We start from the raw sequence: 14,978 nt of genomic DNA on the forward strand, positions 1-14,978 counted from the left end.
GCTGACGGAACAACTCTGCCTTTCGGGTATTAGAAATGCAGGAAATTGAATTTGATCCTAGGTTTATCTTTCCTTTTTCTTGTTTAATCGTGGGTCCGAGCGGGTGTGGAAAGACCTATTTTGTAAAAAATGTATTGGAAAACTGTGACCGTGTAATAAATGTTGTACCTGACAATATCGTGTGGATTTATACCTCTTTTCAACCTATGTACACTGAACTGCAAAAGATGATTAAAAACATTAAATTTGTCAAAGGTCTGCCTGATTCTTTTGAAGATGAAACACTGTTTCCTCCTGATCAAAAGCATTTGATTATTTTGGACGATGTTATTTTTCAAGCCTCTGACCATCCTGAAGTGGTAAAGATTTTTACACAGTATCGCCACCACAGAAACATGAGTGTTATGATGTTGACTCAAAACGTGTTTCACCAGGGTAAACACAGTCGCACCATCAGTTTGAACAGCAATTATTTGGTCATGTTTAAAAACCCACGGGATAAACTACAAATGAATATATTGGCTCATCAGATTTTTCCATCACAAAAGACATTTTTCTTGGAGAGTTTTGAAGACGCCACAAAAGACCCTCACGGGTATTTAATAGTGGATCTCACCCCCGTCTGCCCAGATCCGTACAGACTGAGGACGGGTGTACTTCCTCACCAGCAAGCGGCCGTTTACATCCCCAGAGCGTCGACGTAGATCATCATGTCAGCGCGTATAAAAAGAAACGCACCCCTGTTGAAGGCCCTGTACCGTGCCACACCCAAGAAACGTAGAGACATTCTTATTCACAGCTCCCCGGATTTTATCCAGACACTGTGTGAGATTTCTTTAAATCTTCTAAAAGGAAACGTCCCCCTGACTCCTTCTCAATTTAAAAAACTGAAGAGACAGAAAAAAATTATCAAACTGTTGGCTGATAAAAGAACCAGTTTAAAGAGGAAGCAACAGGTTCTAAAGAAGCAGACGGGCGGATTTCTTTTACCTCTCCTCTCAGCGGTGGTACCTTTGATCGGGAACCTCGTCGGAGGATTGATACGAAAATGACTTTGAAAAAGGCCCAAAAAATGTTTCTCGTCACCCCTCATCAACTCAACCGCCTGACGCGACCCTCCCAGTCCATCAGAGATGTCGCGGAGGACGATTTGGACGCTAGGATGAGAGCCATCTTAAACGAGCAGGGGCTGAGCTCTCATGAAAAAATTAAAAAATATAACGCGTTACTGCAAAGATATCTGACCTTTGTGAAGCAGGATCAGACAGAGAATCTGACAGAGAATCTGACAAAGACGGAGGCAGAGGCAGATTCTGGGACGGACGTACGGACGTCCGATAGCATCATCGACGACGTGTTGCAGAGCCTCCCACCGCGAGATCGCAAGAACGCCGAATACGTCTTAAAGAAATTATCCGACCGTCACGATGTTTGGAATACAAAAGGGGAATTTGTGTACCGGGGCAACGTTGTAAAAGGGTCTCACATGATCGATCTATTCAAACGACTCTTGTTTCCTTTTAAAAAGAAAAAATCAGAGGGTTCTGAACCTCCCGGATGGACACATTTTTTAAATACTCTCTCAGAATTAAACATCCCTTTGTCTTCTATAAGTAACCCACAAGCGCGTAATCAATACCGACTCCTCAAGATGGATGCGATCGGATCTCAAGACTCTGAAACACCTGCGGATCTACCGTCAAAAACTAGAAGACGAACAAATGACCCCCCGCGTTGGATTAACATTTCATCGTGAATAAATGTAATACACAAAGTTTTGTCTTTTACCAATAAAGCGTTTATTAAACATTTTTTCGAGCGTACAGTCATTCATTCAAAAACTTTAAAACATTGCAAAAAACAACACCCCTGCTTGGAGGGACCATTGATTTTATTTCTAATACAGCGCTGATATTTCCTCACATAGTCGTACACCATGAAGTCATTCTTTATTACATCATCATTGTACAAAGACAGTACTTGATCAAAAGATAGCCCGCACGCGCGGTGACAGAGGTAATAGATGCAATGTTGTCCGCAGACCGTCGACATGTGGTGCTGCAACTGAACGTCGTGGTACTCAATGTTTTTAGAACGTTTTTCCAGAAACTGTAAGATGCTCGGAGGGTAGTGATCAAAGTCCGGCGGAAATCCATAAGAATCAAAAAAGGTGGCTATGCCACCATTTTCCAGCGTCAAAGCTAACCAGTGCTCCCCCGGCATGTGAGCCGGATGTGTGTTGACGATAAAGTAGGCCGGGGTTCTAAAAGAGGGATTCAGCATGGGCAGTTGATCGGACGCCCACACCCCGCAAAACACATCTCCCAGCAGGCTATGCAGAAGGTTCTCTAGTTGAACGTTGTCCATCTTTTAATAATAGTCCACCAGCACCTGCCTCTTGGCGTTGATCTCCAGAATAGAATCGTAACAGGCGTAGACGATAAGGGTCGCGGTGTGCTGCAGGGGTGTTCTAAATCTCAACTCCAGCCTGAGGTTTCCGTTTGAGACGGTAGACAGTGCGTCGTTGTCATCGCTCGGATTGAGATTAAACACAAACAGAGAGTAGCCGTCATTAAAGTCATCACGGCTGATACTCAGGGGTAAATCTTTGAGATGTCTCCCGGTAGCCAGGAACATGTTGTAGAATTCTCTGACGGACACCCCGTTGTTAAAATCGGGTTGGAAAGCTTTAGCCGGAACTTGCCGGCCGTCCTGACAGAGAGCCAGGTATTCGATGTCATAGTGTCTGAAATTAAAAGGCGACAGGTCTCGTCTTCCTGTGAAAGCCTCGTGGTGTACCATACCCAGAACCACGTACTTTGGTATGCTACCCAGAAACAGATTCTCCTGGTTGCAAACCCTAGAGTTTGCCGGAATAGAGTAAGTTTTCACATTAACGCATGAAAGGGGGTAGAGAGCGTTGCCCTTCATTAAGGCGGCGGCGTGACCTAACCTGACTGCAGGGGACACGGCTACTTTTTTAACAAATAGGGAAGCCCCCAGTACTTTTAGGCTAAAAGCAGAGTCACGCGCCCCCATGAGGCAGAAAGCATCGTTGGCTCGCATCAGTTTAATTCTCAAATCGACAGAGTTGAGCAATAGTCTCTCGCAGAAAAAGATGTCCCCGTGGAGAGGACCGAGCAGGTGTACTTCTCTGGAACGGGCTGTGGATGCGGCTCTTCTCGTTAACCCTTTATTTGGACCGTTCACGAGCACGATAGAGTCCACTGACCCGGCGGTATCTTTGTAAAAAAGACCCCCGGTAAACTGACTGGAGAGCGTGTCCGGTGAAAAGTTGAGCAGGGTCTCAATCATGCAGCGATAGGGGTGGGTAGCGCTCAACTGAGAGATGAGTCGATCCCCCAGGGTCACGTCGCATTGACTGAAAATTGTATTTAGAGGATAATTGATAAGACCCACCGCTGCGTCATTAGCTAGGTTCGATCCGTTAGCGTTGGTGATTTTTACACGGAGATGCAACAGAGTGTCGTTCAGATCCAGATACCGGTCCCCGTCTCCGGGGATGAAAAACTCAATGGGTCCCCCGTCGGTGATGGCTGACAGGGGAGAAATTTCCGTGTAGGTTTTTTCATCGATAGACAGCTGCGTCATAGGTGCTGAAAATAAATCCAATTCGGCCAGAGTACACTCTGGAGATTTCTGATGTACTAGAGCCATTTTCTTTTTTCTCAAAGAAAAGATATTCTTAAAAAATATCAGAGCTCCGGACGGACTTCTTCTTCACACGACGGCCTTTTGCAACTGATTTCTTCCTTTTACCGAACGGCTGTTTATTAAAGCTCGAGGGGATGCGTTCTCCGGGGGGTCGTCTTCTCTTCCTACGCGACAACACCATAATGCCCCCGGATCCTTCTTGCTTCATCTCTTGATCATCTTCTTGATCACCGGCGAACCGTTCCATCACGTGTTTGACGGCGTTGGAGGCGATGTTACTCGCAGCGGCTTTAAGATGAGGTTTAGCTATTTCGAAACCTTTCTTGGCCAAAGGGCTGACGAAACGAAATAATTTAGAAAACAAAGATCCTATCCCCCGACCGTACATGACCGGTGCACCGTAAAACCCCGGCAAATTTGTGTAGAGTGTAAGCGTCCTGTCCCTGTAGAAATGTTTTAACATTTTCTCGAGGAACCGTCTTTCCCATTTCTTCTTGCACCCCCTTATGGAGCCGCTCTACACCACCGAGGCTACCGGGATGCGCGGGATCATAGTACACTTTTTCCAAGAAGCGTGTCTCAGACATGTTGAAAACAGAATGAGAAGGGATGCTCGTTTGAGAGGTATTTATTTTTTTATTAGGTGTTAAGAAATCTTTAGCATACACATTTTGTGAGTAACATGAGTAAATACATTTTGTGAGTAACATGAGCAAATACATTTGTAACATTTGTAATGTGAAAGTACAGATAGTCAAAAACTAGTCTAAGACCAATGCGTTATCATCAATAGAGTTTGAGTTAAGACTTTATGATCTAGACTGAGGCAGATATCATCGTGTAATTTTCCAAGTTCTTCCAAGATGCTTACAGAATGGTTGTTTTGCACAAGTCTGCTGGTCACATCAATGAGCAAAGCATAAAAGGCTATCATATGACATGGTTTTACAACATCGTTGGACAGTTCTTTAAAAATTACTTTAAAACAATCCGACAATCCAGATTTGCTCATAAGCATCGTGTCATTTACCATCTCTTCCCAAAGTGCGGGTCCTGCACACGTTCTGGTTTTTTCCAGCAAGATGTTTTTGTTTGAAGCCGTTTTGTTCTCAATAGCCTGGTACAAGATGTTTATTATCTGACCCTTGATCAATTGGATCTTGACACCTTCTACATCGTTTACAACTTTTCCCCAGAAGCTCCCCATTTTATATCTGAAAATGGTGTTTTCAGATATAAGTGTTTTCAGTCCAGTACTGAGTCACCGTGTCCAGATGTTCCTGTTTAATCTCGCTGTCGTTGTCGGCGATACTCTCGTACATTTGTTGGATGGGAGTGTAGATTAATTCGCTGGATTTCAGCTCGAGCAAAAGGGTCTCTGCGGCGATCTTGACTTTCACGTAGTCATCGTTGACACCGCACGCTTTCAGGAAATTTTGAATAGCAGGAATGAACTTGGGTGTGTAGAGTCTTTTCATCAACATGTAAAAGTTGTTGCGGTAGAAACCCGGTTCGATCACATCCAAACACTGGTGTTGGCGCTGGCTGGGGTGGTCGATCCGACATCCGTTGCAAACCTCACCCTTGTACAGGTCCAGGACGACGCTAAGTAGATGAAGAACGCCTTTTTTTACCAGGCCAAAGAATTCAGATGCCCAGCCGTCAAGCTGGTCAGCACCGTTACATACAGCCCCGGGGAGATCCGATGCGTCGTCGGGCAAAGGCAGATCAGGGGTTGTTGAGCGTGAAAGACTCTCCACACCGCTCACAGAGATTGGTGAACCTGGACATAAAGAAGCCGGAGAAGGCGCAGGATCTCTGCCTTGGAGAAGAGACTCGGACAGCTCTGGAAGTGATGCTGAGTCTCTGACGGGTGGTGTCAGTGAGGGTGAGTGAGGACTGGACACCCCAGGATCCGATGCCGAGCGTCCGAGGGGTGGGGTTGGTGGAGGGCTTAGCCAAGGAGTGAGAGACTCGTTAGAATCCGTGGGATCCAAGCGTTGGATGAGTGAGTCAAAGTCCAGCCTGCGAGGCCGAAGCCGACGTTGAGGGCATTCCGCTTGTGTCTCATCCTCATCCCACAGATAGGAATTGCTCGGATTGTCAGATCCGCTCTTGACGCTTCTGTTGGTAGACATGCTCTCCTTAGTGTTTCACTCCGGTAGTGGGTAACGTATGGTTCAGACGAACGTCTTTTATACATTTGAGATATGGTTGTGGGCTTACACGAGGGAGGACTCTTTTTTTCGTCACCACAGTGTTGTTCCAAAGACGACAATGGTGAAAAAATTTTGTGATTTTATCATCCATTTCATGCATCTTTTCGATCCATGCTGCAAGAGGTAGAGTCAACACGTTGCTGAAAACCCCACAGTCTGAGTTAAAAAGATCCAAGACAAAATACTGTCTCGGTTTCCCTGACATCTCTTCCATCTGCATCTTGTAGCTAGCACGATAGAACCATCTTCCCGTACCCGAGGTTTTCGTCAACCAAATGCTCACAAATGTTTGTTCTGTGGAAGGTTTCTGTTCTGTGTTGTTTCTTTCTTCACAGCCTTCTTCAGTCACACACACCATTCTCGGTTTGATCAGTTTCAACACACCCCAGTCATTGGAAGACATCGTAGCCGACAACATAGGCCCCTCACTGGAAGATTCTTCCCGCTGATAGAGAATCAGCTCCCCCGTCTTGTAACGGAACACATACCCAAAACTCCCTGTTTGACTATAAGGCTCCAAAGACCATTCTTGCTGCAAAGGCTCAGAAGGTGACGCCTGAGAACGCTGTACAAACACCGTGGATTTTTCAACTACTTTTCCACACAATTCTCTTATAACGGTCACAGCCGTCTCACCAATCACGGATGTAGAACTACTCATGTTGTCCACAGATGGCTATGCCAGGACTATGGCAAAACTGTTTTGTAACTGTTTTGTAACTGATGCCCTTTTTAAAAACAGGCGGGAAAGGGAGAAAGGCGGGAACGGCGGGAAAGGTAGGTGGGGGGGGGGGGGGGGGGGGAACAGATGTGGGCGGGTTCAGGGGAAGGTCAACCTGTCACTTTGACAAGAAGTACCCCATTTCTCTCTCTGTCGACAAAGCAGAAGCAGCTTCGCCTTGAAGTTAAATTAGTTCCTGGTATCACACAATGCATCTTTATAAAGTTCTAAATGGCTCCTCGGCCACTCTTAGAAGCATGGAAACATTCTCTTAATTGTCTCTTCAAATGTCTGTATTATACGTTACTATTTTACATCATGCCTTCAGAATCTTTAGGGTTTAGTATTTACTGTCTCTGTGACATGGAGCATTGGAATATTTCAGCTGCAGCCAGCAAAAACCCATCAGAATGACGGCTATCGGTGGGAACCACAGGTCATTTGACTTTAGTCAGTCTGTTCAATGTTATAGGATTTATTGCAATCTAATAAAAACTATGAATAAATGTGGGAAATAGGAAATAAGAAGAAGCAAAATTACCAAATAAATCTCCCATGAATACTGTAAATTTAAAGATGTCAAGAATGGAATATCAGCTTAAATGGAATCAAACATAAAGGGAAAAGGCCTCCTTTACGTTTACTGCAAAAAAAAACACAAAATCAAGAGCGACACGCGCCAAAAACGTCTCATTCTCTCTTCTGTCTCCACTCATTCTTTTATATTCTCTTAAGATAATGGGGACGGGGTCGTGTGATAACAAAACAAGCTAATTGGGGACTATATTTTTGTTGCAAGAACTTTGGCTCTTCAGAAGTTTCTATGTTGGCTTCCACAGATTGTGCATCCACTAGAAACTCAGTGTTTTTGAGGAACTACCAGGAGTGGCTGGAGTGGAGGCCAATGACGCTATAGCTACATATAGGTACATATAGATCACCGTTATCCTCAACCCAAAAGACCACCAGTTGGCGCAGCAATACTAAAGATAGGAGGTTGTTGTTGTTGCGCAGACGCGGAGTGATATCACGCACAAACGTGCCCTATGTTCTATATCCCGTATGTTCGCGACCAAAGGGCGCACCGTATTAAAAGGTGCAGCCTCAGTTACGGGTGCTATTTCTGTATTTAACACATACATCAGGCGCTCCGGATTATAGGGCGCGGGCATGGTAAAACATAGCGCTACGATAGCTTACAAGCATGCCCGTCTGTAGTGGGCCGCTCACAGCGGGAGCCCCGTCTGTAGTGGGCCGCTCACAGCGGGAGCCCCGTCTGTAGTGGGCCGCTCACAGCGGGAGCCCCGTCTGTAGTGGGCCGCTCACAGCGGGAGCCCCGGTCCGTAGTGGGCCGCTCACAGCGGGAGCCCCGTCCGTAGTGGGCCGCTCACAGCGGGAGCCCCGTCCGTAGTGGGCCGCTCACAGAGGGAGCCCCGACTGTAGTGGGCCGCTCAGAGCGGGAGCCCCGTCTGTAGTGGGCCGCTCACAGCGGGAGCCCCGTCTGTAGTGGGCCGCTCAGAGCGGGAGCCCCGTCTGTAGTGGGCCGCTCACAGCGGGAGCCCCGTCTGTAGTGGGCCGCTCATAGCGGGAGCCCCGTCTGTAGTGGGCCGCTCAGAGCGGGAGCCCCGTCTGTAGTGGGCCGCTCACAGAGGGAGCCCCGACTGTAGTGGGCCGCTCACAGCGGGAGCCCCGTCTGTAGTGGGCCGCTCACAGCGGGAGCCCCGTCTGTAGTGGGCCGCTCACAGAGGGAGCCCCGACTGTAGTGGGCCGCTCACAGCGGGAGCCCCGTCTGTAGTGGGCCGCTCACAGAGGGAGCCCCGTCTGTAGTGGGCCGCTCACAGCGGGAGCCCCGTCTGTAGTGGGCCGCTCACAGCGGGAGCCCCGTCTGTAGTGGGCCGCTCCTAGCGGGAGCCCCGTCTGTAGTGGGCCGCTCACAGAGGGAGCCCCGTCTGTAGTGGGCCGCTCACAGCGGGAGCCCCGTCTGTAGTGGGCCGCTCACAGCGGGAGCCCCGTCTGTAGTGGGCCGCTCACAGCGGGAGCCCCGTCTGTAGTGGGCCGCTCCTAGCGGGAGCCCCGTCTGTAGTGGGCCGCTCACAGAGGGAGCCCCGTCTGTAGTGGGCCGCTCATAGCGGGAGCCCCGTCTGTAGTGGGCCGCTCACAGAGGGAGCCCCGTCTGTAGTGGGCTGCTCACAGAGGGAGCCCCGTCTGTAGTGGGCCGCTCATAGCGGGAGCCCCGTCTGTAGTGGGCCGCTCACAGCGGGAGCCCCGTCCGTAGTGCGGGCTTACAGCTGACAGAGGGTGAAAAAAAAAGAGTCATCGCACCATATTGTCAGTGAAATTGTTATCTAAAGTGAAATGTAGCCTGCCCATCTTCTCCGTCTCCTGGGGCGCTTTTCCCAACAGTGCAGTTCCTTAGTTCTCTTCATCTTTAAATGGCTGGACAAGCTGCACGCGTGCGCAGACACGAGCACACACATACACACAGGCAAAAAAAAACTGAATTGGCCAACATGGAGTTTAAATTGAACTGCTAAGAAAATGAAACATTCGTCAAAATGATCAGCTCTTAATGCTTTCAATATATTATGAACAGATTTAAGTGAAATTTTGTAATGTATGCATGTATGTATGTATGTATGTATGTGTGTGTGTTTGTGTGTATGTGTGTGTGTGCATATGTGTGTGTCTGGAGCAGGATTTTCAGCATATCTATATACTTTTATGGTATTTTTAGACCCACTCCGTGGACATGCACAAAGCTTTATTTGTAGTTCAATTATGTGCTTATTTTTCAGTAAGCAGATGTACTGGACTAGATTTCCCATATAATAGTTCAACCTGTCCAATACAGGCACTTGACCAAAAAAAATAATCTGCAATTCTGGCTTGGAAGTTACTTTGATGCTTTAAACTCATTAATCTATAAAGACAATATATCTACCTTAGCCACAACCTCTCAATATATGCAAAGGTGGACAAGTTGGCTGATAAGTGTTATTTGCTGATAATATTTATTTCAGTTTATATTTGGTACTTCGATAAATCTGAGGCCAGTGAACTAGATAAAAAAGATTAAACCGAATAAAATTGGTTTTAAACCTGAATAGAACTTCTCCGTAGCCAAAACAACAGTAGATTTCAGTGGCGTGTTGCAGTCTACAGACAGCAAACATATAATAGGTAAGAACGCTCAAACAAAGTTTGCTCTGCATGTCCACTGTAACAACCACACATCAAGGCACAGCACATTACTTAGGAAAAAACCTCTCCAGGCATTCATTCCACACTCGCTGATAGACAGGTACAGTACACTGTGTGACAAGCCCTTCTATTGATCTTTACTTTATTTTGCTCATTATTATAACCTCTGTAATGGTTTAATAAATTCCTATTTATTATCACTGCATAATACACCAACTGAATTGGCCAACATGGAGTTTAAATTGAACTGCTAAGAAAAGGAAACATTCGTCAAAATGATCAGCTCTTAATGATTTCAATATATTATGAACAGATTTCAGTGAAATTTTGGAATGTATGTATGTATGTGTGTGTGTGTGTTTGTGTGTGCATATGTGTGTGTGTGCGCGCGCATGTGTGTGTGTGTGGCTGTTGAGTGTTATCTGCTGATCATCTTTATATCTTTATATCGTATGATAAATATTATATTATATCTATATAATCTTTGTCACTGAATGTGACTTCTCCATGGCCAAAACAACCCTAAAACAACAGTAGATTTCAGTGGCATTTTGCAGTCTGCAGACAGCAAACATATAATAGGTAACAACCCTCACACAAAGTTTGCTCCACATGGAGTTTATATTGAACTGTAAGGAAAAGGAAATGTTCATCAAAATGATCAGCTGTTAATGCTTTCCAAATCAGAGCTGATTGAAACGTGTCAGGATTTGACAAATGCTTTGAAATATGTGCCTTGCTCAAGAGAGTTACTGCGTTTACGCGGCACCCATTTGGAGATGTTGAGGCGGATTTACGCATCAACATTTGCAATGCCATTTCACTTGACCTTGTTTAGGATGGAGAGTGACCTTTTTGGCACTCCAAGCTGATGTTAAGCTGGAGAAAATACCTTTAATTTAATTTTCAACCTACTACATTTTGGAAACTCATATTATACTCTGCAGATTTAAATCACAATCTGTGGGTAATTGATCTGTTTGATGCAAGACAATTTTTTCAACTTTTGAGAATCAAATAAAGATTTCAAATTGTTTTTTTTTTTTACCATTTTCTTGAACGTAAAATAGTTCATGTGAGGTGGCAGGTATGGACAGGCTACAAAATTAATTGTTCTTAATTGTTTGGGTTTAAGGATCTATTGCTTTTGACTGGAACAAAATGTGAATCTGTATGAGGTTTTTAAATCTAGTTTTCTGACAGTAACTTTTTTTTTTTCATGGCCAGCTTTAGAGAAAAGGAGTTTGATGGGGATCGGTTGTTTCTCTAAAAATAAAAAGCCTATGGAGAACCCAGAGCCTCCGGGTGCACAGTCACCTGACACTTTTCTTCAAGGAAGTAACTGTCAGGACTCGTAAGTTTACTCTCTACAGCTACTATGAATATTGCCATATTCATTGCATAGATTTAAAAATGTATTGCATAGATTTAAAAATTAGGAAATCCATCAAAATATTTTGGGATATTAGCTATGCTACAGAAGTGTTAGCTTTGAAGGCTAACTCCAGCACATTTACTTGGACACTTTTTGCTTTAAAAGGTCTAAAGAAATGAATTGGCCATATCCAGAGACAGCATTGAGAAGGCCCATACCACAATATCCTCAAACAGTCTGTCCTTGGCAACAATGGGCCCCATCAGTAGCAGTAGAAATACTCTTTATAATTGATAATTTTATCTTTTATTATTGATATTTTGTAACACATAACTGAAGAAAATTTAAATCACAAACATAATGATTCACTTCCTCTGTTGAAAGGTGACAACAGAGATGTTCACAACAATGATTTAACTTTAGTCACCATGTAGTCCCATTAAGGACTTCCCAAATATTTGAAAGGAATAAATTATGTATGAATAAAAGTAGTTTCAAAATGGCACGGGGTTAAAACAGGAAGGATGTTGAACTAGAAATATTGAGAACACAGTAAACCTAACAAACAAATGTATTTTTTGCACCACAGTGCTGATCCATTGTATCAACAGCACGATGACACCTCAGAGTTCAACAATAATTTCCAGCAGCCCGGACATCATAATCGAAAAAGAAAGAGATACTGGATAGAGGATGAGATGTCTGAACTGATGGATAGTGTAGACATGTAAGAACAATTTCTATTATCTAGTTTTATTTCACAGCTAACATTTCTTTTTAAGTAAATACTCTACATGTTAACTCTCACATGCCGGACACATTGCTTCATGGATCTCTGGTCACTTTTTTCGTTGAAAGGCCGGCAAAAAGGCCAAGACTGGAGGAGCCCATAGGTGGGGGCAGTTCACAGCCACAGGGATGGGGAAACGACCAGGCCCAAGGCACAGCAGACCAGCCACATCAGGGCTTTGAGAGAAAGCAGCCCAGCGAACTCACAAGAACCCAACAACAACACTGGTATGACAACATAAAGAGGTTTTGGCAAAAAAAGCACCAAACCACCTTTGGTTAGTTGGATGCAAAAACCAGCCCAGGTCAAACATTATCCAAATGGGAGACCTGAGCTATATCAGGCCACTTTTAGCATCTCCCAGGAACCGCTAAGATAAATGAGGAAATTTCTTCCTTTTAAAAGATCAAAAGAAATGAATTGGCCATATCCAGAGACAGCATTGAGAAGGCCCATACCACAATATCCTAGAACAGTCCGTCCTTGGCAACAATGGTCCCCATAGCAGCAGTAGAAATAACCTTTATAATAGATATTTTTATCTTTTATAATTGATATTTTGTAACAAACGACTGAAAAAAAATAAAATCACAAGCATAATGATTCTTTTCCTCTGTTGAAAGGTGGCAACAGAGATGTTCACAACAATGAATTAACGTTAGTTACCATGTAGTTCCATTAAGGACTTCCGAAATATGTGAAAGGAATAAATTATGTATGAATAAAAGTAGTCTCAAAATGCTCTGGGGTTAAAACAGGAAGGATGTTGAACTAGAAATATTGAGAACACAGTAAACCTAACAAATGTATTTTTTGCACCACAGTGCTGATCCATTGTATCAACAGCACGATGACACCTCAGAGTTCAACAATAATTTCCAGCAGCCCGGACATCATAATCGAAAAAGAAAGAGATACTGGATAGAGGATGAGATGTCTGAACTGATGGATAGTGTAGACATGTAAGAACAATTTCTATTATCTAGTTTTATTTCACAGCTAACATTTCTTTTTAAGTAAATACTCTACATGTTAACTCTCACATGCCGGACACATTGCTTCATGGATCTCTGGTCACTTTTTTCGTTGAAAGGCCGGCAAAAAGGCCAAGACTGGAGGAGCCCATAGGTGGGGGCAGTTCACAGCCACAGGGATGGGGAAACGACCAGGCCCAAGGCACAGCAGACCAGCCACATCAGGGCTTTGAGAGAAAGCAGCCCAGCGAACTCACAAGAACCCAACAACAACACTGGTATGACAACATAAAGAGGTTTTGTTAAAAAAAGCACCAAACCACCTTTGGGTAGTTGGATGCAAAAACCCGCCCAGGTCAAACATTATCCAAATGGGAGACCTGAGCTATATCAGGCCACTTTTAGCATCTCCCAGGAACCGCTAAGATAAATGAGGAAATTTCTTCCTTTTGAAAGATCAGAAGAAACGAATTGGCCATGTCCAGAGAAAGCATTGAGAAGGCCCATACCACAATATCCTAGAACAGTCCGTCCTTGGCAACAATGGGCCCCATAGCAGCAGTAGAAATACTCTTTATAATAGATATTTTTATCTTTTATAATTGATATTTTGGAACAACCGACTGAAAAAAAATAAAATCACAAGCATAATGATTCTTTTCCTCTGTTGAAAGGTGGCAACAGAGATGTTCACAACAATGAATTAACGTTAGTTACCATGTAGTTCCATTAAGGACTTCCGAAATATGTGAAAGGAACAAATTATGTATGAATAAAAGTAGTCTCAAAATGCTCTGGGGTTAAAACAGGAAGGATGTTGAACTAGAAATATTGAGAGCAGAGTAAACCTAACAAACAAATGTATTTTTTGCACCACAGTGCCGATCCATTGTATCAACAGCTAAATGAAACCTCACAGTTCAACAATAATTGTCAGCAGCCCGGACATCATAATCGAAAACGAAAGAGATACTGGATAGAGGATGAGATGTCCGAACCCATGGATACTGGAGACATGTAAGGACAATTTCTATTATGTAGTTTTATTTGGCAGCTAACATTTCTTTTTAAGTAAATACTCTACATGTTAACTCTCACATGCCGGACACATTGCTTCATGGATCTCTGGTCACTTTTTTCAGTGAAAGGCCGGCAAAAAGTCCAAGACTGGAGGAGCCCATAGGTGGGGGCAGTTCACAGCCACAGGGATGGGGGAACGACCAGGCCCAAGGCACAGCAGACCAGCCACATCAGGGCTTTGAGAGAAAGCAGCCCAGCGAACTCACAAGAACCCAACAACAACACTGGTATGACAACATAAAGAGGTTTTGGCAAAAAAAAAGCACCAAACCACCTTTGGGTAGTTGGATGCAGAAACCAGGCCAGGTCAAACCTTATCCAAATGGGAGACCTGAGCGATATCAGGCCACATTTAGTATCTCCCAGGAACCGCTAAGACAAATTCGGAATTTTTTTTCCTTTTGAAAGATCAGCAGAAATAAATTTGCCATGTCCAGAGACAGCATCGAGAAGGCCCGTATCACATTATCCTAGAACAGTCCGTCCTTGGCAACAATGGGCCCCATCAGCAGCAGTAGAAATAACCTTTATAATTGATAATTTTATCTTTTATAATTGACATTTTGTGACACACTACTAAAGAAAATTAAAATCACAAGCATAATGATTTACTTCCTCTGTTAAAAGGTGACAACAGAGATGTTTACAACAATGATTTAACTTTCGTCACCATGTTCTCCCATTAGGGACTTCCCAAATATGTGAAAGGAATAAATTATACATGAATAAAAGTAGTTTCAAAATGCTATTGGGTTAAAACAGGACGGATGTTGAACTAGAAATATTGAGAGCACAGTAATCCTAACAAACAAATGTATTTTATGCACCACAGTGCCGGTCCATCGTATCAACAGCAAAATGACATCTCAGAGTTCAGCAATAATTTTCAGCAGCAACAATGGTATACTCTCGACCGAAGGAGCGTTGGGATAGAGGATGAGAT

At 44.1% G+C, this 14,978-nt stretch overlaps 1 protein-coding gene across 1 annotated transcript; it reads left to right on the plus strand.

Annotated features, from left to right (window-relative positions):
- Positions 1–11,066: 11,066 nt before the first annotated feature.
- On the plus strand, positions 11,067–13,976 carry LOC115248700 (uncharacterized). The gene is made up of 6 exons (XM_029832467.1): positions 11,067–11,170; positions 11,781–11,918; positions 12,050–12,208; positions 12,806–12,943; positions 13,075–13,233; positions 13,835–13,976. The coding sequence occupies exons 1-6, from the start codon at positions 11,100–11,102 to the stop codon at positions 13,974–13,976; spliced, it is 807 nt and encodes a 268-aa protein (XP_029688327.1). The 5' UTR covers positions 11,067–11,099.
- Positions 13,977–14,978: the final 1,002 nt, after the last annotated feature.

This window comes from Takifugu rubripes, unplaced genomic scaffold (assembly GCF_901000725.2).
Source record: "Takifugu rubripes unplaced genomic scaffold, fTakRub1.2, whole genome shotgun sequence".
Lineage (NCBI taxonomy): Eukaryota > Metazoa > Chordata > Actinopteri > Tetraodontiformes > Tetraodontidae > Takifugu > Takifugu rubripes.

Excerpts from the sequence above, each read along its gene's own strand:
- LOC115248700 (XM_029832467.1), top strand. The coding sequence starts at position 11,100 with ATGGAGAACCCAGAGCCTCCGGGTGCACAGTCACCTGACACTTTTCTT. Across the intron at positions 12,209-12,805 it reads AGAACCCAACAACAACACTG|TGCTGATCCATTGTATCAAC; the intron begins GTATGACAACAT and ends TTTGCACCACAG. Across the intron at positions 12,944-13,074 it reads CTGATGGATAGTGTAGACAT|GCCGGCAAAAAGGCCAAGAC; the intron begins GTAAGAACAATT and ends TTTCGTTGAAAG.